The sequence below is a fragment of the Eublepharis macularius genome, chromosome 4, assembly GCF_028583425.1.
Source record: "Eublepharis macularius isolate TG4126 chromosome 4, MPM_Emac_v1.0, whole genome shotgun sequence".
In the NCBI taxonomy this organism is placed as follows: Eukaryota; Metazoa; Chordata; class Lepidosauria; order Squamata; family Eublepharidae; genus Eublepharis; species Eublepharis macularius.
Genome location: NC_072793.1, coordinates 61,386,159 through 61,413,573, shown reverse-complemented (window position 1 = coordinate 61,413,573; position 27,415 = coordinate 61,386,159). Strand labels below are relative to the sequence as shown.

Genomic DNA, 27,415 nt, shown 5'->3' with positions numbered 1-27,415 from the left:
GGCTGACTGGGGATATAACAGAAATTAAACGTAATGTGATGTTTTAAGCGGCGTGCTTAGTTTCAGGTGTATCAAAGAACATTTCAAATGAAAGTCAATACATCTTTCATTCACAGTGCTTGATAAAAAAATTTCCCTTTAAAGAAAAATGTGTTTCTGGATTCGTTTTCGTTTTCTCAGCCATGCCGGACGCTCCTCTCGGCTGGTCCGGGAGGAAACGACCGGGCACCCTGACCGGGCGGCTGATCCGTAAGGATTAGCCCCCAGGACTCCCAGGGAGGGAGCCAGGGTCCGGGACGCGGCGGGAAGAACTCCCCGAAATCAATGCGGGGGGGGGGGAATTGCCCGTTTGTCCCTATGGAGGCCGGCAGATGTGCGCGGCGCCTCGAGTGCCGCCGGGCAACGAGAAACGGCAAGTAAAAGAAACAGGCGGAAGCCTGTAAACAAGCGAATCCCTTCTGTTCTACAAGCGTTTGTGAAGGAGAGGTTGATCTGAAGAAGACTCGCTCTTCCCCTTCGTGGAGTTCCAGAATTTTGTTGGCGCCCCCCCCCCCCAAATGGCAGCAAAGAAGCAAAGTCCCGCTCTCGGTAAGTCAATCTCGGCCACCTTGCAGAAAGGGGAGTCGCTCGAAGAGTTGGTGCGCAGGGCGGTGGTGGAAGCCATAAAACCCTTTGTTGACAAGCTGAACGAAACTGATCAAAGGGTGGGCTTAATTGAAAGCGAGGTGAAAACCATTAAGGCAGCAGCGGGGGGGGCAGAAAAGTCTGCTCTGGAAAGTGCGTCACTTGTGAAGGCTACAAAAAAGGAGCTGAAGTTGGTGGAGAACCAACTGATCGGGCTACAGGTGGAACGAACGCAGACAATTTTGCGTCTCCAAAACGTGAAAGAGGAGGAAAATGAGGATCTGTGGGATTTGGTCTCGGAACTACTGGCGACACCCGCGAGGACGACTAAAGAAGAGGTTAAAAGCGCCATTTTGGAGGTCCGTCGGGCTTCTTCAAAATATGCAACAAAGCGACAGTTGCCTCGTGAGATCATTATTGACTTTTCAACTAAAAAGATTCGGGACACCATCCTATATAACTCATACAATGCGGATTTGGACTTTATGGGTTTGAAAGTCAAGATTTTGAAGGACGTTCCATTTCTAGTCCGGAAACGGCGTTTTAAATATAAAAAGTTTGCAGCTCTTCTGAGGGACCATGGAATAAAGTACAAATGGTTATTCCCGGAAGGAATATGGTTCAGATATAAAGATCAGGCCTATAAGATATTATCAGAAGATCAACTAAAGGATTTTGAGAATAAAAACCCAGAACTCTGCTGCACCAAGAACGAAGAAAAGGAGGAGCCGGAGGGGGGGGGGAGGAGGAGAGCATCGCAACAGCAGTTGCACAGAGAGAATTGCGTCCGGGACCTAGAAGGGGGAGGAAAGTTTAATCAGAATTTGAAATGTTTATTTTCTGTATGATTAACCACTCCATCATTATTCTATGGAGCTATTTTTGTATTATGACAGTATGAAGGGAAACATTGAAGTGTAGTGTTTAGTGTTTGTAGTTCATTCCCCCCCCCTTTTTCTTTTTCCACCCCCCTTTGTCCTTTCCCTCTCCCCTTTCCTTGTGATAGTCTGGTGTAGTGTTTTGTAGTTATGAAAAATAAAAAAATTTATAAAAAAAAAAAAGAAAAATGTGTTTCTTACAGCACACAGTTGGACTAGAGAGGTGCAAAAGGAGGTAGGCTTATACCTCATCTTTCCAAGTAGACTTTCAAAGTGAACTGCACAAGTTTAAAGCCAAGAATTTAGTAAAAGTCTAGGGATAAGTTTTTCTCCCTGAGCACTGATTATTAATACCACCAATATTAATAGAAGAGACAAAATGTCTCTGGCTTGAACTGAGACACCCATCCATTTCATTTGGTCTGCCGTTATTTATGTATTTTTTTTATACAGCATCATCAAGGCATCTGGCACTTTACAGAGTACAAGCCAGGACCCTGCCCTGAGGAGCCTGCAGTCTAAACGTTGACATCAGGGAGACAATTATTGCATGTTTTCTAGCTCTGGTTTTAATTGTTTAAAGATATATTCTATTGGTTTTAATGGTTTTTAAGATGTGGTGCTATTAATCATGTTTTAATTTGTTAGCCACCTTGGTGGCTCTTAGGTAAAGGTGTGCAAGCACTGAGTCATTACTGACCCATGGGGGGATGTCGCATCACGATGTTTTCTTGGGAGACTTTTCGTTATGGGGTGGTTTGCCCTTGCCTTCCCCAGTCATCTACACTTTACCCCCAGGAAACTGGGTACTTGTTTTACCGACCTTGGAAGGATGGAAGGCTGAGTCAACCTTGAGCCGGCTACCTGAACCCGGCTTCTACCACAATCGAACTCAGGTCGTGAGCAGAGCTTGGGCTGCAGTACTGCTGCTTACCACTCTGCGTCATGGGGCTCTTCATAAATTTTGTTAAATAAATAAATTTACTGCATGTTACTAAGAAAAAGGTAGGATTTTTTCAAACTTATCCCCTTCCTGCAAGTATACAACTATAGCTTCCCCTCAAAAAGTAGACAGAAATTCAAGGCATTCATTTAAAATCGTTTCTTATGAAAGCCATCTTTTGTTGATTATTCAAGCATCATTGTTGTCAGCAAAGTTTAGGTAAGGAACTCAAGTTTCATAGCAATCTGCTTCTCCTCAGGAATCTTCAAGCCTAAATTTGTCAGCACATATGCCTTGTCCTAGCATGAATTTGTCCCTTGGGTAACTGAAGATGCTAAAGGGGTTGTTTTCATTCAGATTTGGATAACGCATACTTATGCTACTAATGGCACATCAGTTATAACTGTAGCTAGAGCACCTCTTTCCATCTATAAATAAGTAACATTAAGGAGCACATCGAGTATCATTTCCATCACTGTTATGATCATTTCTTGAATGCTTTTCCAAAATCCTTAAAGGTGTTGACATGCAAACATGTGTCCCTCAACATGTTTTTAAACACTTCTCCACTGACATTGTTACAAATGTATAGAATCCCACACTATCTGGTCATAACTCCATGAGTAATTTCTTCCATGAGACATGCAAGAAGCATTTTTGTCATGTATCTTTCCAATCTTCCTCAAGAGGCCAGTCCTCGGATCTAATTTTTGCCTTCCAGAAACAGTATGAAATGCCACAGAATGCATTTGCCTGCCTCCCAAATATTGTTGTAGACCTGGGTGTCTTAAACTGGAATTTTTCTCTCCTCACTCTTCACCAATACAATTTTCCCCTCCTAAGTATGCTTTGCAAGAAAGAAGGGGCCATCAAACTTTTGATACATGCAAGTGCTGTCTAGCACATAGCCTGCACCTTATGCTTCCACTCATGGTCCACTTATAAATTCCTCCTGAGCCCTGACAAAAAGGTACCTGATTTTCCACCATCCCTCCAGGTTTTTCTGGATCACTTCCACCACTGTCCCTTTGTCCAGGTTCATTTCATCTTGGTCCCGTGCAGTATAAGGGTAAATTACTATATATTTCTCCTCTGTTCAAAACAAATTGCAAACATGAAAATAAAAGATAAGGAACATAATGGTTGTACGGAAACAGAATTCTTAAAAAAGCAGAGCTATTCTGAAAATCTTTCAAATGTAATTTATTTCAGCTTTCAGAAGATATAGAATTAAGCATTTCATGTCCCAGGGTCAGGGAATTCTGGTTCTTGTTTGGATGTAGGACTTATTTATAGATTACATTAGGGAAGAGTCAACATGCTTCCCCACCACATGCATGTCTACCATAACTTGCAAACAGGGCCTATATGGTGTTCAATAACCTTCTCTACCTGTATAACCTTTATTGATAAGTTATGCCAAACACAAATGGGGTCAGGATAAACAGGAATAATCCCACTGCCCTACTTTTCCAGTGTAATTTGTTAATACTCCAACAGTTCTCAGAAAGTCTAACTACCTTCTAAGACGGGTCAAAATAATGTGGTATTCATGGCACTCAGCAAAGACAGTCAATCATATATTACGGGAAGCCAAAAGCTTGACAATCTGTGTTTTCTAATCTCAGATAAGCAGCAAAAGGTTTATGGAGCCTCTGACAGGTCAGAATATATGGGTGGTGCACTGCATTTGGCTTCAGGGATTACAATCCAGGCCTCATCTAAATGTTCTACACTGCCTTTGGACCCACTGCCAGATTACAATACCTTAAGTGTTAGCAAAGATATTAGTGCATCCAGGGCCAGCACCTCCATTGAGGCAGGTCCGGCAACCGCCTCCAGCGCTGAGGTGCCGGAGGGGGTGCCAGTGGCAAGAGCGCATGCTGCGGAGCTGGCAGCACCAGTGCACGGGTGGCTGAGCAGGAAGTATGGGAAGCCACCCGTGCGCCGCCCCAGCCACCTGCCATGCCTAGCCCGCAGCTACTGCAGCTTCCCAGCCCTCCTGCGCTGCCGCCACCACCAGCATGCACCCCTGGCCAGGAGCAGCAGCTGCGGGCCAGGCACGGCAGGTGTATGGGGTGGCGTGCAGAGCAACGGAGTAGGAAGGCTGGGAGGACGCACGCACGCCTCCCTAGCCACCCACCGTGCCTGGCTGGGAGTGCACGCCAGCGGTGGCAGCACGAGTGGGCAGCCCTCCCGCCCAGCAGTCCGGGTGCACGCACGTGCGAGGGGGCAGGAGCAGACCTGAAGCTGCCCCTGGCCGCAGGTGCCAGAAATCCTGGTGCTGGCCCTGAGTGCATCTGGCTTACCTTTTCAAGTAACTGTTCATGCAAGTAGTTTATCCACATGAGTGGATAATTAAGGAGGAATAGGACTCACGAAGAAAATAAATTCATGCTCTTCCATGAATCTTCCTCCATAGTTATATTGCTCATGTAAATAAACAACAGGCATAAGCAGTTATTTCACAACCAAGCCAGCTACAGAAACAGTTGTACTGATTCTGACTGCTTTTCTATTCATTTTACTTTTGCTTGCATTGGGCTGAACCACTGTAGCCAACAACGCATGTACTAGTTACTTTATTACCTCCCACCACCATGCAACCTTCCTTTTTATATCCTCCTGGTACTGGGCTATTCTGCTGCCTAGTCAATGTGTATTCCACGTTTGGTTGCCCACCGAGGCACAAATATATTGCCAGCAACACCACAAACATGGTTTTGCAGGGACATCTCTCACAAAAGAGGGCTAAAGATGCTTCCATCTGGAAGATCATGTTGCAGTTAGCAGAAATGTGACAAAAAAGAAACAAGGAAATCCCACACAGATGCACAAACACACATGCTCTGCCAACATGGAGCAGGTGGTACTCTCTTTGTCCTTCTTTCCACACTGATTCCACAAGGGCTGTCCAACTAGTCAGGAGAAAATACCCTATCCTATTAATATAGGCTTAATGGGATGTTATTTACCAGGTGAGGTTATTTATATCCATACCATGAAAAGCTGCTCATTGCTGCACACTAAGCCTCTATTAAAGGGATGGGCATTTTTCTCCAGGCCAGATGGCAACCCTATGACCCACCATGCTAACATTCCGTAGCCATCCCTTTCTCCTCTAGCTGAGAGAGTCACTGACCCAAGGTCATCCCATACCCTTATGACAAACTACCCCACAGGGGTTTTGGGATAAAATGAGGAGGAGAGAACTTTATATTCCATCGTGAGCATCTTGGAAGAGGTAAGGGATAAAAATGGATAAATAGATAGCAAACAGCCAATGCTAGAACTTAACAGTAGGCAAACCGTTTGATATAGTTTCATATCAGCTCCCCACAATATATCTGAACCACATGCTGTTGTCACATTTCTAGACATGTCTAGACCAGTGTTTGAAGCCAGTGCTATATCTAAGCAACAATATACCATGCTAGAAGAGTTTAAAGCTGCAGGCACTGGTACAGTCCTTGCCCCATACAATAAAGTAACTTGTCAGAGTAATATGGGCTGCAAACTCACATCATCACTTCATTATCAGGTGCATGGAAACTAGGAAGGTATGCTTAAAGATGCTTTTAAGTCATTAAGCACACAACCAACATGATCTCCACTGCACTTTGAAATGTTAACTATCACAACCAATAGTTAACGCAATCAGACATACATCAAGGGGGAGCATCAAGAGTAATGAGTGCTTGAATGCCACATTGCAACATGAAGATGCCCCAGGAATCACATGAGTAGATACAGGAGAAGCATGAAAATCGCCTGCTGAAATTAGTAATCTCATGTTGACTCTTTATTTATATTTTAACTTTACTATCAAGCAAATTCTAAGCGCAGCAGAAAAAAGCCAATGCCTCAATCAGTGCCTGAGCAATGCGCTGCAGAGGGGGGGCTGTAGTCATGAGGCATTTACTCAGTAAGTATTAAAAGTGGGATGGAATGGGAGGGTCACTAGTGTGAAGTTTGACATTTATGGCCAGTAAGATACACAGCGGAAATACAAAGGGAGTAATACATCACATGCAACTCAGGCCGTTATATCCCAGTGAGTAATACATCACATGCAACTCATGCAAAGAGCACAGTGGATAGCACATGCAGAACAGAAGCAGACTAATGTCCAAAGCAGAAATGAAGGTCAACAGAAGCCGTTTCTAGCACATCCACCTTGACCCCATCCACTGGTGTACAAGTCCCCAAGAGTCCGCCGGCGGCCCAGGTGTCTGGGAAGAGACCAATATCTCCATGGGACTGGGAACAGCATGTTGGGGAAAGCAGGAAAGGGACAAAACAGGACATAAGGAGGAAACTTTGCACATTTTAAAATATCAGTAGTTGTTATTTTTAAAAGGGTAGATAATTCCACAATGTTGTGCCCTGAGTCTTTGTAGACCAGGCCAGCAAAGACCTGATGGAATGTCTTGTTTTTTTTAAAAAAAGAAGAGTTGCAACAACCAACAAGTATCTGCAGATCCTGTTCCTTTACATTAAAAAAAAAAAAGCTCTTGTACTGCGGATTTAAAAGCTATGGGCCGTTCTGCAATTTAAAGCACAACAGGTGTTACAATGTTTTCCCTCCCTATATTCCTCCTTCCATTGAAGCACATCTAAAGGGGCTAGCATGTGCCCTGAGGCCACTTAACAATATAATGTCATTAAAGCTGTGGATGTGATCCCGATTAGTGTGAGAATGGGAGACTACTGTGGACTCTGTACTTCCCAGTGCTAATCATTCTGATTTATCTTCTTCAGGAATAATCCACTGGGACTAAGGCAGCTATTCTGTTTTCTCACACACAGACTCCCCCAGTGGCCAGCCAGTAGGGCATTTGCACAAGGGATCTAATCAAAAACCCTGTGTATATATAGTAAAGAAGTAGTGCACTCTTCCTGTTGAAGGTTCATGAGGCTAATGTCAATAAGGTGGAGGATCCCCAAGATACAGAAAGTTAAAGAAAGATGAAGCAGTCTCTGTTGAACTCATTGGCATCATTGCTTTTTGCTAACTTTGCTAACAGTCTACTTGAAACTTTGCTAATGACTAGAAGGATAATGAAGCAGAAAATCTTGTTTCCAAACCCCCTTGGGAGCTTTCCTCTCTGATATCACCTTGTAAAATATAGCTGGACTCAAATAGGTTGAAGAACAGATCAGGGAATGATGTGGCTATTTTTGAGATGTCAAATTATTTTCTCACCTTCTTCAGGCTGCATTGAAAATTCATCTTGGACTCCATCTTGAACTTCAAGGCATGTAGCTGGGACCCAGCCTTGCTCATCCAACGTGCTCACAAACCACCAGCCTCAAAATAAGGAACAGATGCTTTAGTCAGATACCTTCATTCAGTTCTAGCTTTCTACAACAACCCATTACCAAGATAAGGTGGGAAAATCCCTCAGAATAAATTCCACTCGTTGCCACAATTAAAGCACTGAAGATGGTGCTATCTCCTTTCCTCTGTCCTCAGGCTGTTATATCCTTAAATCTTCCTGTGAATTGCTGGAAATTCTATGGTTTTACCATAAAATTTCAGATAATTCCTAGTTTCCCGAATTTCCAGCAACCCCACTGTCATTTCTGGAAAGAACTTCTGGTAAGTACATAAGGCTGCATTAAAAAAAAAATCTCCCACAACGCTGCACCCCTCCACAGCCTGCCAGTTGCCAGACACATGCTGCCTGTCCAGGGAATGCTGGAGGTACTTTCAGGAGGAGTAAGACAACTGCTTCATCCATCTGTTCCCTCTTGGCTATCCCAGGTTTCCCCTAGCACAATGTTCTCTTCATATAGATAATTTCCCCATAGGAATGAATGGCAGCTATTTACATATATGACTGAAAGTAAGTCATCCACTCAAGGATGACTGGATCACCAGGGTGCGATCTAAACCTGCTCCTCAAGATCCCCACTTCTACATTAAAATGAATATATTACCAAAATTGAATGTTTTTGTTTCATTTGTTGCCAATCTATATAGATGGAAAGATCTTAAGGAAGTGGCAGAAAACGATAAATGACTTTGTATGGAACAGGAAGTAACCAAGAGTAAGATTTAAAATATTACAAGATGAAAAAAGACACAGTGGGTTGGTGATACCAAACATCAAATTTTACCACCAAGTGGCTGCTTTAGTTTGGATATCAGACTGGATTATAAATCCAAACAGAAGATATATAAAGCTGTAGACAACAGACACTAAGGAAGGAATTCATAATTATTTATGGATTAAGAAATCATTAAAAACTATCCAAAAGCAAGATGGTACCTATATTTTGAGGGATGGACTATTAAAAATATGGTTTCAATGCAGAAATAGATTAAGTTCGCCAACTTCGCCATTGACATCACCAATAGATGCCTATTATGATGCTATTACAAAAAATAAAACAGAACATATAAACTATGAATACATGATGGATACGCAAGGAAATATAAAAACATGGCAAGGAATTCAAGCTCAAGGAAAAAATGTCTCATGGTTGATGTATTATCAAATGATGTCCAAACTCAAAGAACAACTATCCAGATAAAATGGCAGATGAAGAGAGAAAACAGTGTTTGAACAATTAATCAGTGGAGATTCAAAGCATTTATTAGGAAAAGTATACAAAATTCTATTGCAATATGCCACAAAAACGAAACAAGTTAAAATTATATGATAAAATGGATAAAATTTTTTGGAAAGTGTGTCTCTATGAGCCAATGGGGAAACATATAGACCAAAGAAATTAAATTCACAGACTGTCAAATGTTAAGAGAATTGGTACAAAATGTTTTATGGTATATTATCCATAAAGACATTGCAAGAACCAATAATGTCTACAGTGAACAGTGCTGGAAATGTCAATGTATGGATGCAATTCTCTATCATATATGGTGGACATGTAAGAAGGAAAAAGATGCAAAAGATATTCAAGTTTTGCTTTGTGTTGAATCCTAAAAATAGGTTATTAAATATTTTACCTAGTAATCTTACAAAAGAACATAGTGAACTTTTTAAGTATATGGTGATGGCTGTGAGAGTAGTATATGCAACAAAATGGAAGGCAGAATCTTGTCCACATGTGACTGAATGGGTGAACAAACTGTATGAATGTGTCTATGGCAAAATTAACTTCTTATATGCATAATAGATCAATACTGGAATTTAATTAATTTTAAGCAGCGAGGACAGCAGGGTAAAAGCTCTGGAAGGGGAGACAGTCTAGTACACCAGAGGCAGTGGAGGGCTGTGAGAGAATCTGTCCCCTCCAGAGCAATCTCCACCAGCTCTGTCTTTCAAAACTATGCTTCCCAGATAACATGGTGTCTCCCGACACTTGACAAATACATGCCCAGGTGTCTCATGTAAAGAGACTCTCACTTTCTATTCTCTGAGTTCCAGAGAGTCTCACAAGTTACTCACATACTGTGTAAAGAAATGACTTATTTTGTCTGACCTGAATCTATCACCCATCAATTTAATTGGATTCCCCGTAACATTCAGGGAGAGAGAGAAAAGTTCTTTCTATCCACTTTCTCCAGACTCTGCAATTGTAGGCTCCCACCTCCCCCAACATTTAAAATTCATGCAAAGAATATCTGGATAGTGAACTAAGACGCTTGGAGAAAATGAATGGATCTCAGTAAGTCACAAATGCAAATCAATCTAGATAAATCACATGATATGCAATCTATTCAAGGGGAAACAATAAACAAAGTTTAAATCATCCATAAAAATTTAGCACAAAGTGCTTTGGAACAGCTTCACGATGAACAGTTTCTGGTTAGAAAACTTAGCAGCATAACATATTATTAAAGTTGCATTGTCAGAAGCAACTAATCACTTTATTTTGCTGAAAAGAAATAAATTGCTCACTAGCACAATCATGTAGTAGAAGTTTCCTCATTGTTAAAATGCAAATCCAAAGCTATTTCCAGAACCCATTTCTTATTTTAATTAAATAAACAAGATGAATATAGTACACACTGTTTTCTTTTAAAAACAAAGTTTAATTCAATCCCAAGCTTAGTTCTCTCTGTGATTGATCAAGCAGCTAAATGAATTACGGTAACTGCAGCAATTTTAGTCAATATGCTCCCTCGTCGTAGAAGCTGCAACCAGGAGCAGCATCCTTGTTTTATAATCTGCCGCAAAGATTCTAAATTGGTAGCCTTAGGCCTAGATAACCTACCACCAAGGATATTATTATTAATCAACATAATTTATTTATAGTCCACCTTTCTCACTGAGATCCAAGGTGGATTACAATATAATCAACAGCTAGGACATTCACTGAGCAAAATACAATACGATTAACAGTTCAGACATTCGATGAAAACAGGTACAATAGAGTATGGTTGGAGAAAATTTAAAAAGAAGCATAAAGTTGGACACAGTGTTAAAACCTGTCTGAAACAAAGCATAATTAATTAAGATGACATCTTTAGCAACATGGATCTACCCAGTAGGAGCATATCTACATCAGCAGAGAGTACCCAACAGAATAGTTTTAGTCCCTGTCCCTTACCAAAGTATCTCTTTGAGCTATTTCTTTTGACACAACTCTACAATCCAAGCAGAAAGTCCTTCTGAGTAATTCAGATTTACATAGTTAGCAGAAAGCCAGGAGAGTGGGAGCTTTCCTGACGTCCTTACGCAAGCCATTCCACAAGATGGGGGCTACCACAGAGAAAGTGCACATATGGGCAGCTGTTAATTTGGCCCAACCATAGGGCAGTATCTGCAGGAGACCTTGTTCAGATGAATGAAGCTGTAGTGGTGGAACACAGGAAGACAGGTGGTTGAGAGGCCAAGACCATGAATGGCTGTAAATGTGATAGTCATGACCTTGAATTGAACCCAGTAACTGATGGTTAGCCAATGGAGAAACTGAAGAATAGGAGTGATATGCATGTTCCAGCTAGCTCCTGAAAGAAGACAAGCTGCAGCATTTTGCATCAGCTGGGGTCTCTGAATTCACTCTGAAAGGAGACCTTGGAAGAGTGCATTATGGTAGTCTAGCCTTAATGTTACTATGTGTGAAAGTATATTCAGCCGCCACCGTTACAGCTAGTAGAACTGTCACATACTCACCAGAAGCTAGGTCTTGTGACTTAACAGTTTGTTACAAGTTTTAAACCTAACAAGAGTAACCAATCACAAGTTTCCATGTATTAACCAATCACAAGTTTATATATGTTACGTGTTAGCCAACAGTTGTCAAGTATGTCTCGTATGATTGTGGTAAAGTTCTGTGCTTCAGAATTAGCCTAAGGTGGCTGCTCTCAACATGTGTATTTTAATAAACTGAGTGTTTATTTAAATTGGTTTTAAGAGTCCACTTTGGCATGAGCGAAACTGCAGTCATGGAATTTCCTGTATTGTGCAGAGGGTTGGACTGGAGGTCCCTTCGAACCCTGTGATTCTATGAGGCATGAACCCACGTGGCCAGATTGGCCACGTTAAGGTAGGGAGCCAACTTCCAGGCTAGTCTGAGTTGGAAGAAAGCCTTTTTTGCAGCTGCATTTACTTGCTTCTCTAGCAGCAGTGCTGGATCCAGTATAACCCTTAGGCTCTTGAATGAGTCAACCATGGTCAACTGAACCTCATCAAACGTCAGAAGCAAAATGTCCATCAAGATCTCTGTTTTTCCAACCATCATCACTTCCATCTTGTCTGGTTCAATTTCAATTTGCTTCCATTCAGCCAGTTGACAATAGCTGTTAAGCAGTGACTCAGTACTGCTACTGCATCACTGGGAATTTGGGTAATGAGATATAGAGCTGGGTGTCATCTGCATATTGATGTGATCCAGTTTCATAGCTATGAATGAGTTCTCCTAAAGTCTTTACATAGAGGTCGAATAACATGTGGGATAAGACTGCGTCTTGTAGAACCCCACAAGATAATTTCCCACACACTCAGAGCAACCCTTTGAACCCATTCCATGAGGAACAATTTAATGTCCAAGGCACATCCCTGATACCTACTTCTGCCTCAACAGGATGGCACGGTCTACTGTATCACAGGTTGCAAATAGATCCAGGAGAAGCAACAATGAACCATGGACTTTGTCTATAGTTAGGCAGAGGTCATCAACTAGAGCCACCAGAATGGTCTCCATCAAATAGCCTGGCCTAAAACCAGACTAAAAAAGGATCCAGAGCTCAAGAGCTGTCCAAGAAGTCGGTCAGTGACTGCTCTCTCAACCACTTTACCCAGAAAGTGCAGACTAGAAACTGGGTGGTAACAGGGTACATCATTTTTGTCTAAGGATATTTTTTTAATTAGTGGGTGGATGACTGACTGCCTCTTTGAGAGACTGAAGGAAGGCTCCTTGAGTTACTGACTGATTTATGGTAGATATCAAGGGCTCCTTTATGTGATCTTTACAAGATTTTAGCAGCCAGGATAAGCAAAGATCCAATACACAAGTAGTGGCATTCACAGGTGCTAGAATTCTTTCAGTATCCATCACTGTAATTGTAATCCTAGAAGCAATTATGTTCTGTTCCAGTATTTTCTTCTACTTTGTACTAGATTCTTGCTAACGCTATGTCTTTTAAAACTTTTATCTATTGACCCTATGGCATTGTTTATGGAAATGTCCTTCACACTGTATGGAAATGTACTTGATACTGATTATACTAAGCTTGTACTGTGTAATCCGCCTTGAGTCTCAGTGAGAAAGGTAGACTATAAATAAATAAATAAATAAATAAATAAATAATAAATAAATAAATAAATAAATAAATAAATAAAATGGGTCATAATGATTCAGAAATGGACTAGGTAGTGTGTTAGGCATTACTTCTGTCTTGCCTATATTACAGCTGGTATCCAGCTATTTTATCAGCAAAAAACTGCAAGGGTGTCACAGCTAATTGTCTGTTCTTGAGACAGTGAGGGTTCAGATTTAGGAGGGACAGGTACAGACAAAGGAACTAATGAGCAAATTTACACTGTACATGGGGAGATCTGATTATTATTTTTCAATCTTAAAAAAAGCAGCTGGGAGAAAAGACTGTTTTTCCAACATAAATCTTTCCCCTACCCCAGCTGCTTTTAATCATGGCAGGGAAAAAGATGGGCATCCATTTTTGATATTCACCCCAGGGGCAGCTTGGGGTGGGTGGGGGAATGGAGGCAATTACTGTTATGAAATCAGCAAATGTGAGAAAGATGCAATCCCTATCCAAAGTGTACCCTTGTTCCCCATAGCTACTTTTTAAGGTTAAAAATGACATTGTGAGATTCTAACAAGGATCTCTCTCATCATGTGTAGTTTAACCCTAACTATTCCTTTAATCAGGCATTTGTTGCTTAGAGAATTCAGTCCTCACAAGTTTGACCCTTGCAGACAGAAGTGCTAGTCTGTTCCATGTCATCTCCACCTCCAGTAAAGCAGACTCCAAAGTTCATCTTTATGATGAACAAGAGACCCTTTGCTGCATTTCATTAAGACTCTCCTCCAGTCTCATGTTCCAGGGGAGTTCTCCTTACCAGATTCGTTCTTCTCAATTATATCCACCACTTGGCCTGCACACAAGCTGATTTCAGAGCTCTCTTGCTTCTGGTAATCTGCCACCACCACATACTGCTCCAGTACCATGGGATCTGCTGATGCCAAATCTCCGCCTTTGTCATAGGAAATAAAGGACAAATTTGATCACCACAAAGAGTATATCCTACCACCCGCCTTTTCATATGACCATGGTTACACAAGAAAAACAGGACAGACATAATCTGGAACGTAAAATCAAAAGTATGAAGACGATAAGAGCGATGATAAGAAGGAAACCAGCCACTGAGATTTGGACAACAAAGTTCTTCTATCTTGACACTCATATGCTATTCATGTTCCAAGATATTGAAGTGATTATTTACCAGAGTATGGGCAGCAGACATATTTCCCTACTAACCATGATTGATTAATTTAAGTACTAAGGAAGTTCTCAAAAAGCACACACGTATACTGGAAAGATGAATCTAGGGTTGACAGCCCCCCAGTAGGAGATTCTCCCACCCTCAGGTGGCATTTCCTATTGCTGATCAGAGCAGCAGTGGGAAAAAAATAAAATTAAAAAATGGCTGTTGGGTAATGTTGTGACAGAAAGTGATGTCATACCACTCTAGAAACTGGCCAAAACTCTATGAAAAGTGGGAGCAGAAACTTCTCAAGATGATGACATCAAATGTGCTTCAGTTTATTTATTTACATTACTACAGGGAAGAGAAGGAGACCCTCCATACTGTCTACTTTCTACTTCAAGAGATGGAAAAACTGTATATTACATAATTAACATAAGATAGTTATTATTCCATCATTGGTTGGGCTGCCTCAAGAGCTTACAACGTAGGGTCTCACTGGATAAGCCTGTCATCCTTCTAACCCTCCTTGAGGATTCAGTGATATCACTCTTTTTCAACCTACTTCCCAATTGGTATGAGGAAAGCAATTGTACAGGTCTTTGATGGAATAGGCAAAATTAGATACAATGTAAGAATTATTAATTTAAAGCAGGGTACCATCAAAGGTTTCTGCAAAATGTTTATCAACTCAACGCTCTGCAAAATTAAACTCTACCACACAGTTGCTGGTGTAGAAGTCATGCTACAAATTTGCCATGCCTCACTTCAAATTAGAATGATAAAGAATGAATGCTTCAGAATTCTTTTCAGTACCATGTAGAAATTGTAATATTTCTAATTAAGCACATACCTGGACAACTTAATTTTAGTGGAAAATGTACATTCACTGAAAGGAACAGATCTCTTCCCTTACATTAGAGTCTTGTATGGGCTAGAGTAATTTCCTGTGGTCACTGCACATGGCACAGGTAGAACTGAGTTTGCACTTCCGAAGGATGTGGTTTCAGGCCTCAAGGACCACAAACCCCCCAAATTCAGCTGGTCTTTGCAGTTCCTCTTTTACATTCCAAATCACTATCCTGGCTGCTATGTGTACAGCAAATGTAGCTGGGATAGATAAAAGACACATGCAAGGCCCAAAATAACTTAAACTTATTTAAAGGAAGATACAAGAGAAAATATACAGAAACTGGGAATTTAGTCAAAATATTTACAGCCACTAAGGGGCAGCAGAGTTTATCCAGAAAGAGTATCGGACACCCTGTATCAAAAGGAGAGAAGGAATGATCGAAGCCACTGGAAAAGAGAGAGCATACGCTATGTATTTTATTAAATCAAAAGACCCATCTTGGACCCTTTTGTCCACAGCTGAACTCCTGCTGTACTTAAGAAATAAAGCAACATGCATCAAGATACCCCCGAAGAGTGTTCGGAAGCTGCAGCTAGTGCTGAATACTGCAGCTAGACTACTGGTTAGAGCCAGCTAATGGGAACACATGGCCCCAAAATTACAGCAAATGCAATGGCTACCAATCTGTTCCCAAGCCCAATTCAATGTGTTTGTTCTATCCTTTAAAGTCCTACATGGTTTGGGACCAAGATATCTGACGGGCCATCTTCTCCCATATGTCCCTGCCCTGAAATTAAAATTACAAGGAGAGGCCATCAGCCTCTTCTTTTGCATCAGCCAAAGAAGCTTGGCTGGTGAGTACATAAGAAAGAGCCTCTTCAATGGCAGCTCCACAATTATGGAACAATCTCCCCAGGGAAGTGAGCCTGGCCCCCTCACTTCAAGAGGCAGCTGAAGACTGTTTTATTTAGGATGGCATTGGTTTAGCAACTTTTTAATGTATTGGTAATTTTAAATAATTATTATTTTAAACTGTGTTTTTCATGTATTTTTATATTTGTTTCTGTTTTATACTGTAAACAGCCTTGACTTCCTGTGAGGTGAAAAGACGGCTTATAAATGTTTTAAACAAATAAATAAATAAGATGGAACTTTCATCTGTTGTTTCCCTAAGTGAACACTGGAATCATCTGAAGCAACAAACTCTGACTTGGAATCAAGTCCCAATTGAGTTCAGTGGGACTTATTCCCAAGTAGAGATGGGCACGAACCAGAAAAAAAACCAAACCATGGGGTTCGTGGGTCATCACATTTCACAAACCACAAACTTGCACGAACCTGTCCCAGTTCACGAACTGGTTTGTTTGGTTCGTGAAAACATCACTTCTGGGCTAGCAAATCACCACTTCCAGGTCAGCAGAAGGTCTGCAGAAAGCCCATCCCCCATTGCCTAGGAAACTGATTGATTGGCATCAAACTGTCTGCAGTGATGAACTGAAAAATGAACCAAATGAACTGCCCTAAAGTTCATGTCGGTTCGTCAGAAATGGGCTCTAACGAATCACCGGTTTGTGAACCACAAACCAGCCTGGTTCGTGACGAACTTTGGTTCGTATATTGGTTCGTGCCCATCTCTACTCCCAAGTATATGAGCATAACACTATAAAGGCCAAATCTAGCAGTAAAGATCTAGAATTGCTTTGCTTTTAAAATATTTTCAATTCATATCCAGTCCCTTCACTTATGTTAGATTCTGGTTTGGAATACTGACGATCAATTGACTGCACATTGATTTTTTTTTAACTAAACATATCCTTAATAATAGTCTTGTTAATTTACATTCATCCTAGGTAGTTTTGGTTTGTTTCCAAATAGCAAAGGAAGGAAAATATCTTGTTGTGCCATAGATTTAGATGTCAGGTTCAGTGGGTATCTGAGCTGTACTGTCTCCATTTTCTAATGCTTCTAGTGTTTAAGTGCTTTCCCCACAGGTGCACAAGTTCCCAAGCAGACTTCTCACCGAACGAGATTGTTTTGTCTAACAACGTTCCATCCCAGATTGGCCTTGACAGAGTCCAGCTTCCCAAGACTGAAAGATGTTGTTTTGAGAACTGTGGGGGGAGGCTGGCTCAGCTGGGAACTGTTACTTTGTACCTCATGATTTGCTCTTCATTGGTAACAATGCTCTTGTACCATCCTGGATCCCTTATCCAGGACAGTGGACTATAATGGGTCATTTCTACAGTAAAGTTTCCTTATTCAAACAATGGACTCTTGTTTGCTTGTAGAGGAGAACCTGTAGGAAGGATATTATTTAGCCACAGTCTGACATTTTGTTACCAATCATGTCTCAGTCGGGCCCAGCGGAATCCAAAGCCGTCCCAGACAGGGATCCTTTGTTTGAGCCGTATGCGTCTCCCGACAACCCACAAGTGCAACCCCAAGAACTTCAAACACCTGCACCAGCAGGGAACGGAGCTTCAACTACTACTCCGCCTCTAATCGATCTCGGCAGTGGGGAGGAAAAACCGAAGGCCTCCAAGCCAACGGCCACCACCATCCCCTTGTTCTCGTTACCTACACCTTCGGAGTGGGGACCCAGACCCCGAGAAACGAGGGAGCGCAGGACCAGTGGGGTGCACCAGCAATTACCCATGGACGGGCGTCGAAGCCTAGAGACAGTCCCTGAATTGGACAGTAGCCAACCATGGCTGTTTTGGAATAGGACGACCGAGCAAACAGAATGGGACACGTCCCGCCGCGGTATCCTAAGTTGGGATTATTCGGAACTCACTCCGTGGTCGGAGCAACCAGAGGTTTCCGAACAAAGTTGGGTGCAGATGCAACATCGCACCCTTGCTGTGGATTCCGGCATTTCGGCAGTTACGGGACTAGCCAAAGGGATTCTAGCAGCGAGATCGCAAGGCGATCAGGGAGACCCTCCACCTTGGGGGCCAATTTCCCCGGTGGTAGCAGTCGCAGGGGGCTCCACGACGGACCAACCGGGTCCCAGTAGAGTTCAATTGCTGGAAGCTAGGTTGGTTGATATGGAACAAAGCCTAGCCCATGCTATACATCTACTCTTATTGATGGTGGCGGGAGAGAGACCATCACCAGAAGAGATGGCTATACAATTAGCCACCCTACAAAGTGTAATCTCCAATCCGGGGGAACCTGCCCCGTTGCAGCCGCCGCCCTCAAACGAGTCTCCCGTGCAGCCTCCAGACGAGCCTTCCGAATCGGAGGAAGAGGGGGAGCCGTGCCCTGGAGAGCCGGGAGAGACTCCAACGGAAACCCCTAGGCCGGACGAGGTTCCGCATTCCGGGGATACTCCAGTGGAAGTTCCAGGAGGGAGTGGAGAGGAGCCAACCCGCCCGACAGAGTCGCCGGTGGTACCCCCTCCAACTTCCCCGATAACGGTCCGGCCAGACCAGCCAGAAGAGCCTCCAGCTCCCCCAAGGGAGGGAACGCCACACCAAACTCCAGTAATCATCCCTATACAACAAATCATAGGGGAAGATCAACCAGTGGAGGTCGTACCACGAGAACAACCTCCAGGTCCCAGACCAACGACGCCAGGAGGGGCAAGCCCGCGCGGCCCAGCACCCATCAGGCCTTCGCCGCAGCGGCCCCTCCCGCTTCGACCACACCTAATACCACTACAGCAGCCGGTAAGACTACCTCCGATGCAACCTGTATTCCCACCTCCCGATCAACTATTACAGCCTATACCACTTCGACCCCGCCGACCCGCACCGCAGCGACCAATCATGGCCCAACCTGTTCGGCCACCTCCAGCCCAACCGGTGCTGCCGCCGTCAGCACAACCGGTGCTACCGCCGCCAGCACAACCGGTGCTGCCACCGCCAGCACAACCGGTGCTGCCGCCACCGGCCCAACCGACGCTGCCGCCGCCAGCACAACCAGTGCCACCACCACCAGCCCAACCGGTAAGGCCCCCTCCGATACACCCCGTCCCGTATCTACCACCGCCGCCGGGGGGCCCCGGGCAACCATTACTGCCGCAACAGCTATGGCCCCAACAGCCTCCTCCCGTGCAGCCAGCGCCACTGACCATTCCGATGGACTATTACCCCGCACCAGCCCCAAGGCAAGACCTTCCAATGGGCTGGGTGAAACTAGAAGCTACTTTTGACGGAGATCCCTCGAAACTGGGATTTTTTCTGGTACAAGTAGTACAGTTCTTCAATCGATGGGGACATCTTTTTGGGAGTGAGGCCAGCCAGATTGAACATCTCGGTTCACGGTTACAAGGCAAAGCGGCAGACTGGTATGTAGGACTATACAACATTGGGGCCCCGGAACTTAATACCTTACAAGGGTTGGTGGATGCTATCCGGGCTCAATACGAAGACCCCTTAGAAGAAACCAGAGCCCGAACAGAATTGCAAGCCATTAGGCAAGGCAGCATGTCGGCTAGAGACTATGTTACAAAATTCCGACAGCTAGCCGCTAAATGCCCTAGATGTGAAGAATCCACTAAAATAATCCTGTTCAAACAAAGGCTGAACCCGAAACTTCTGGATAGAGCCCTCATGCAAGACAATCCTCCTACTCTGTTGGGATGGATTCAACTCACATGTGAAGTTGAAAATCGGATATTGGAGGTCCGCTTAGTTGAACAACAACAACAAACGGGACAAAGACGCCCCTTAACGTTGCAGAAGGGAGGACGAGGTACTGGATACGCGACCCGCGGAGCGAGGGATGCTAGATGGCAACAGGGTTTGTGTTTGCAATGCGGGCAAGCCGGCCACTTTGCGGCACAATGCCCGTATCGGCCTGTGCAAAGACCTCCGCTCCAACTAAGGCGTCCAACCCCTGCTCCATTCCCCACGTTACAACGCCCAACACCCGCTCCCCGATCGGGTAGAGGCCGTGGCATCTCCCAGCGACCTGCCCCAGACAGAGGATTGGAGGCAGAAGAGCTTATGGAATACGACCCTGCCACCCCAAATATAGAAGGGAACCCAGAAAGCCCCCAGTCGAGAAACGAAATGGATCTGTCGTAAAAGGGCCCAAACGACAGATCCACTCCCGACCCGTCCCAACCAGGGACCGGCCGCATGGGTCCATATTATTCATGCCAGTGACTTTGCTAAACCCCGAAAGGAAGATGCACATCCGTGTACAAGCCCTCATTGACTCAGGCTGTTCAAGAGACATCATCGCCCCAGCCCTAGTCAATGGACTAGTATTGCCAATCCGGGAATTACAAAACCCAGTCATTTTCGAGCAAATGGATGGCACCAACATGAACCCCGTCACTACAGAAACAGTCCCAGTGGTGACGGGCATGGGCCAACACTGGGAAAAAAGGTCGTTTGTCATCAGTACAACAGCCAAATACCCGTTAATTTTGGGCAGCAAGTGGCTATGCGATCACAACCCCTACATAAATTGGGCAGAAGGTAGTATCACCTTCACCCACGCCAACTGTGAAAGCCATCGGTGGAACCAGAATTGGGGTAGTGATCTAACTCACACCGAAAAGGCTCTTCTCACCCAAGAGGAAATAAATCAAATACCCGAATGCTACTGGTCCTATTTGAAGGCTTTCTCCGAAGAAGAAGCGGACACTCTACCCCCGCACAGACGAACTGATTGCGCCGTTGAAATCTTACCAGGGGCCTCACTACCCAAAGGCCGACTCTACCCTATGAGTCTCCATGAACGGGAAGAACTCCGTAAATTCATTGACACCAATCTTCACAGAGGGTTCATCCGTCCAGTCAATAGTCCCCATGCAGCCCCGGTACTCTTCGTGAAGAAAAAAGACGGGGGACTTCGACTGTGCACAGACTTTAGGGGACTTAATGCTGTGTCGACCAACAACGCCTATCCCATCCCGCTCGTCCGGGACCTTCTCAACGTCGTGGCGCAAGGTAAGATCTTTACAAAATTGGATTTAAAAGATGCTTACTTCCACGTCCGTATCAAGGCGGGAGATGAGTGGAAAACCGCGTTTAATACACCCCTCGGACAATATGAATACTTAGTTATGCCTTTTGGATTGACGGGAGCCCCGTCTGTATTCATGTCCATGATAAATGAAGTACTACATGAATTTTTATATAAAGGAGTGGTGGTGTATCTGGATGATGTGTTAATTTACTCAGACTCTGAGGAGGACCACATTCAACTAGTTCAAAGGGTCCTGGCCACTCTAATGAGTAATAAATTGCCCATCAAGCTATCCAAATGTGAATTCCATAAAACTGAACTCACTTACCTTGGTTACTGTATATCTCAAGAAGGTTTAAAAATGGATCCAACCAAAATACAAGCGATCCAAGAATGGCAAACTCCCACTACCCGTAAAGAACTGCAGTCTTTCTTGGGATTTGCCAACTTCTATAGAGACTTTATTGCAAACTTCGCGCAAATCACGCTCCCCTTAACAGAACTGTTAAAAACCAAAGATAAAGGGGACCAAGCAAAGAAACCCTCCTCCAAATTACAATGGACACCAGATTGCCAAACAGCCTTTGAATGTCTGAAAGGGCAATTTGTAACAGAACCCATTCTCTGCCACCCCAATGAGAACTACCCTTTCATAGTACAGGTTGACGCCAGCGATACTGCAATTGGAGGAGTCTTATTGCAGAAGGGGGAGGATGGGAAACTGCGGCCTTGTGCATTCCTATCAAGGAAGTTTTCGGAGGCTGAAAGGAATTGGAATGTGTGGGAGAAGGAAGCCTTTGCAGTAAAAGCAGCCCTCACTAACTGGCGGCATTGGTTGGAGGGGGCGCGCCACCCCTTTGAGGTTTGGACAGACCATAAAAATCTGGAGGCCCTTCGAAGCCCCCGCAGATTAAATGCCAAACAATTACGGTGGGCAGAATTCTTCTCCAAATTCAATTTCACTTTGAATTACCTCCCGGGCAAAACTAACTTTCTTGCGGACGCCCTATCGCGCATGCCCCAGCACAGAAGCAAACGGGAGGAGACTATAGACACTGTCTTCTCACCTACGCAATTGGGAGGCGTGGTAACTACCCGCAGCCGCGCAGTCCAGCCCCTCCCGCACAGTCAAGAGTGGAAAACGAAACTTAAGGCTGAGGTGGAAAAGGAGGGGGATAAAATGCCCAAATCCAAGCTGAATCAATCACCACAGGGGTATTGGTTATCCGGAAATAGATTTTATGTACCCGACAGCCTACGAAAAGAGGTCTTACAGCGGTGTCATGATGCCCCCACTGCAGGACACTATGGGTACTTGAAAACGCTGCATTTAATACAACGGCAATTCTGGTGGCCGGGCATGCGCAAAGACATTTCCCAATACGTCGCCTCCTGCCCCATTTGCCTCAGCGCCAAAACCCGCAAGGGAAAACCTCCGGGGCTATTGCAACCCTTGGAAACGCCCAACAAACCTTGGGAAACGATATCCATGGACTTCATCACTGATTTGCCAGTATCCAAGGGACATAACTGCATTTTAGTGGTAGTGGATCTCTTTTCCAAACAAGCCCATTTCATTCCATGTACCACTATACCTACCGCTCGAAAACTGGCAGATCTATTCTTAAAACACGTTGTAAAATTACATTCTTTTCCGTCCAAGGTAATTTCGGATCGCGACGGACAATTCGTTGCCAACTTCTGGCGGGAGCTTTTACAGATGTTAAATATTGAACAAGGAATCAGTTCAAGCCACCACCCACAAACCGACGGGCAGTCCGAAAAAACTAATCAAATCTTAGAGCAATTCCTTCGTTGCTACATCAACTTCCAACAAGATAACTGGGTGGACCTCCTCCCTCTAGCAGAGTTTTCATACAACAACAGTGTACATGCCTCTACAGGAGAAGCCCCTTTCAAAGTTGTGTATGGAGTCCACTTTAACCCTTTTCCACTGGACGCTCCCCCTTCCTTTTCCCCGGCTTCGCCAGATGTGTCTTCTTGGTGGGGGGAGGCAGCCCAACAATGGACTCTCATTAAAAAACACCTCGAGAAAGCCAAACAGGATTACAAAAAGTACGCTGATCGCCACCGTGCGGCCGAATGGGATTTGCAGCCTGGAGATCATGTTTATATATCCACCAAAAATCTAAAACTAGCACAAGTCAGCCGCAAACTAGCCTTAAAATTCCTCGGACCTTTTACAGTGCGCAAAGTGATCAACAAAGTGACTGTTGCTGTAAATTTACCCAAAAATCTGCGCCATGTACATGATACATTCCATGTCAGCCTGTTGAAGAAGGCTCCAACAGATGATAAATGGCACGTCAAAGCTCCACCCATTCCAACGTTAATTGATGACCAAATACACTATGAAGTACAACAAATTCTGGACTCTAAAATCAAACGCAATCAGTTATTTTACCTCATCAGGTGGAAGGACTTTGACTCTGGGTTTGATGAGTGGGTGAATTCTGTACATGTTCATGCTCCTAGATTAACCAAAGCTTTTCATACTCGCTATCCATATAAACCTGGGGGAGATTTATTTTAAGGGGGGCAGAATGTCAGGTTCAGTGGGTATCTGAGCTGTACTGTCTCCATTTTCTAATGCTTCTAGTGTTTAAGTGCTTTCCCCACAGGTGCACAAGTTCCCAAGCAGACTTCTCACCGAACGAGATTGTTTTGTCTAACAACGTTCCATCCCAGATTGGCCTTGACAGAGTCCAGCTTCCCAAGACTGAAAGATGTTGTTTTGAGAACTGTGGGGAGAGGCTGGCTCAGCTGGGAACTGTTACTTTGTACCTCATGATTTGCTCTTCATTGGTAACAATGCTCTTGTACCATCCTGGATCCCTTATCCAGGACAGTGGACTATAATGGGTCATTTCTACAGTAAAGTTTCCTTATTCAAACAATGGACTCTTGTTTGCTTGTAGAGGAGAACCTGTAGGAAGGATATTATTTAGCCACAGATATTTTAAAACAATTTAACATTTTAAAGTTCATATCCATAGTTACAAAGAATAGCCCAGAGAGTTAAGAGGCATATTATTTCATTTTTTGGAGTTGCTTTCATAACTTGTTCCATCAGAACAACATTCTGTGACTGAATGGATATCTTGAATGTAGAAAGAAATGTAGAAATAAAGGACAAAAATATAAAGAATGTAGATTCCCTTTATACACCAAACAAAAAAAATGTATATAGGCTAACTGACAAAAGGCTTGCATTGTCTGACATTTAAAACACAGCTGCTGCCGTGGACTCCCTTGTGTCCCCCATGTTTTGGTTAATTGAGGTATTAACTATTTCCAAGTCCCCAGAAGTGCCTGCAATCACCTGAAGAATACCTGGAGCGGAATCATCACACTGGGCAAATAGGTTAAAAGAAAAAAATAGAGCAACCTTCGTAGGCTGTTCAAAATAATCTAAATGCCCCAAATGAGGTTCTGAACAGAAAATAAGCAAGACAGACTAATTCAACTGGAGAAAGCTGATGGAAGGAGCATCATGAAAGATGAAGAAGATTTTCAGATAGAACTAGCCTGGCATGATACACAAGAAATCACCGGAGCCAGATTTGGTTTTAACAGTTTTCAGTTTACTGAATTTTAAACATGCCAAAAATTAAATCTCTGGGATTAGCACTTTTGAAAAAGGCGTTTAAGTATTTTTTTAAAAAAATATGCCATGGGAAGGAACCAAAGAGGGAGTTTTCCCTGTTATAATACTATAAACAACTTCCATAATGTTCCAGGTATGCAGTGCAAAGGCCTAGTTAGAGCTAATTAGAGCTTCTTCTACCAAAATGGAAGAAGGCGCTACCAAGACAAGACAAATATAACTTCTGGAAAATAATGCCTGTACTTTAGAATTGTAGGCCCCATCTCCTGCTCGGTGCTGCTGTCTGCTATTCTAACTAAGCCAAAGAGTAGAGTCATCCAGCCAACAGAAAGCAAACTACAGGAAGAGAGATGAGAACCTTTTTCCTGTCCCCAACTCTCCATATAATTACTCATCGTGCTCTGGGGCTATTTGCAGCTTCAGCAAGCAGCTTTGGCACCTCCAAAGTACCTATTAAACCAGCAACACAATGCAGTAAACAGCATTAAGCGGAAAAAGTAGGAATTATTTTCAGCCGTTCCTTCTCTTAGGAAAATGATTCCCAACCACTAAACTGCAAGTTTGCATGAAACAAAAACAGTGGCCATCTCTGGGACCTGTGTGAGACTTTTTAAGCACCACTCAATTTTTATATTCCCTTAAGATAAGGGAACAGGAAAAAAACCCATTCTGCACTGAGAGGAAATTTAAAAATTAGTTCATCCAAGCATGTTTGTCGCTTGTTGATTGTTAGATCAAGTGATTTTGACTGTGTGAATCAGCTGCACAGAATGGAGTTTCACATCACCTCAGGTTGATTCAAAAACCATTAAATGGTAAGAATTCACATATTTGATCAAAAAAACACCAAGAGATCAGACCACCAACTGGCGAATATGCATGCATGAAGCAGCCCTAAGATGACCAAGAAATATTAACAGATGATCTGAGGAAACAGCATTCCACTGAACAACACAGCCAGCCAGTGGATAACTTTTACTGTACCAGTTGTGTTTGTTATATCAATGGTCCTGCAATCAGGGTCCCAGTGCTTATTTGGGTTAACACAGTAACTGGAAGAAACAACTGAGAGGACTATGACTGCATATGAATATTTGGTAGAAGCTCTTTCTATATAAAAGTGCTCCCAAATCTCAAATCCAAAGCTCATTTACAGCTGCTGTTCACTTGCTGGGTTTGAATTTTTTCTAATAACAAACCACCAGTGAACATGCAAAAGTCAGTATCACACGATTGAAGACCTGTGAAGTTAAGCAATACTCCGCATTTGTCATATCGCCTTGTCACTCTTCTCAGACAGTAATAAGGAATAAGAAAGAACAGAAAACTCTGCATCCACTCAAAATGGAGGGAAGAAGTTAAGTTACACACACTATTGTGTTAATTTAGGATTCTTTGAATATGTGCTGTTCAGGTGGTCAAGTCTGGGCTGAGTAAAGATACATGTCCTTTTCTTCCACTTCTGAAAAAAACTTGCATTTCCTCCCCTGCCTTCATATAGAAGACATGCCTATGTTCAGACATAATGGCTTGACACTATAAGAACAAGCCTGGGGGATCCTCAGGCTTGTGTGCTCACTTCTTTACTGGTGCACAGCCTGATTATTATTGTATTCGTTCATTTAACAAAAAAAAATTATACCACCTCTCGAGGGAAACTGCCCAAAGTGGCTAACATAAAAAATTATACCACCTCTCCAGGGAAACTGCCCAAAGTGGATAACATAAAAAATTATACCACCTCTCCAGGGCATCTGCCCAAAGTGGCTAACGTGACAGTGTTTATGGAAATGTTCTTGAAACTGTATTCATTTACCCTATGACATTATTTATGGAAATGTTCTTGACACTGTATGGAAATGCCTGCCCTTGTCCTTATCACTAATTATACTAATCTCACACTATGTAATCTGCCTTGATTCTCAGTGAGAAAGGCTGAATATAAATAACATAAATAAAATAAATAAAAATAAAATAAAAAAGCATTAAAAACGCATTAAACATTACTAGTTATTAATGAAACCCAGAATTTAAAAAACAGCCAGAACATAGAAACAGGTACTTAGCCAGCTAAAAAATAAACGCTTTCAGACTAAATTCACATTATAAAATGGTGTTAAAAAGTCTGATGAACAGAAATGTTTTGGCCTAGTTCCTAAAGGAGAGTAAGGTAGCCAAGCTCAAGGCAAAAGGACACTCCATGATCAAGGTGCCACTGCTGAAAAAGCCCTGTCTCTGCCACACACCTCAGCTCTGAAGTGGGGAGGGCATGAAGAGCAGGGGTTGTAAGGCAGATCTTAACTGGTGGGCTGGGAGGAGGCAGTCCTTCAAATACCCTGGCCTCAAGCTATATAAGGGCCTTGAAGATAAGAACCAGCACTTTGTGCTCAGAGAGTTCCAAGTTCACAAATTTTCCCATTACCTCAGAGCTGGCTTACTATGGCTGGCACTTGCCCAGCAAGCCAGTATTTAAAGCCTTAGCTTATTCCCACTTTTGAATCCCGGTTTGCCAGGAAAGTGCAAAATGTAATTTGGTGGTTCAGATGCAACAGTGACCTCTGATTTGACACAAAACTGTAAGGATCTAAACAGCTAGCCAAGGGGAAGGATGAGCCCAAGGATTCCTTCATGCTTGTTCATATTGCAATAAAACATGGTTTGCTATTATGTCTGAACTAAGCCTATTCAGTGGAAGCCAGAGTG

General features: G+C 43.3%; 1 protein-coding gene across 2 annotated transcripts in view; it reads right to left on the bottom strand.

Annotated features, from left to right (window-relative positions):
• The window catches only part of SH3PXD2B (SH3 and PX domains 2B), a 167,900-nt gene that overhangs the window by 12,704 nt on the left and 127,781 nt on the right, over window positions 1–27,415 (bottom strand). For both annotated transcript variants that reach the window (XM_054978238.1, XM_054978239.1), the window contains 3 exons: window positions 13,941–14,075; window positions 7,652–7,756; window positions 3,420–3,537 (listed from right to left, as the gene is read on the bottom strand). In XM_054978238.1, coding sequence (XP_054834213.1) covers window positions 3,420–3,537; window positions 7,652–7,756; window positions 13,941–14,075 — 358 coding nt within the window. The remainder of the gene's footprint in view (window positions 1–3,419; window positions 3,538–7,651; window positions 7,757–13,940; window positions 14,076–27,415) is intronic.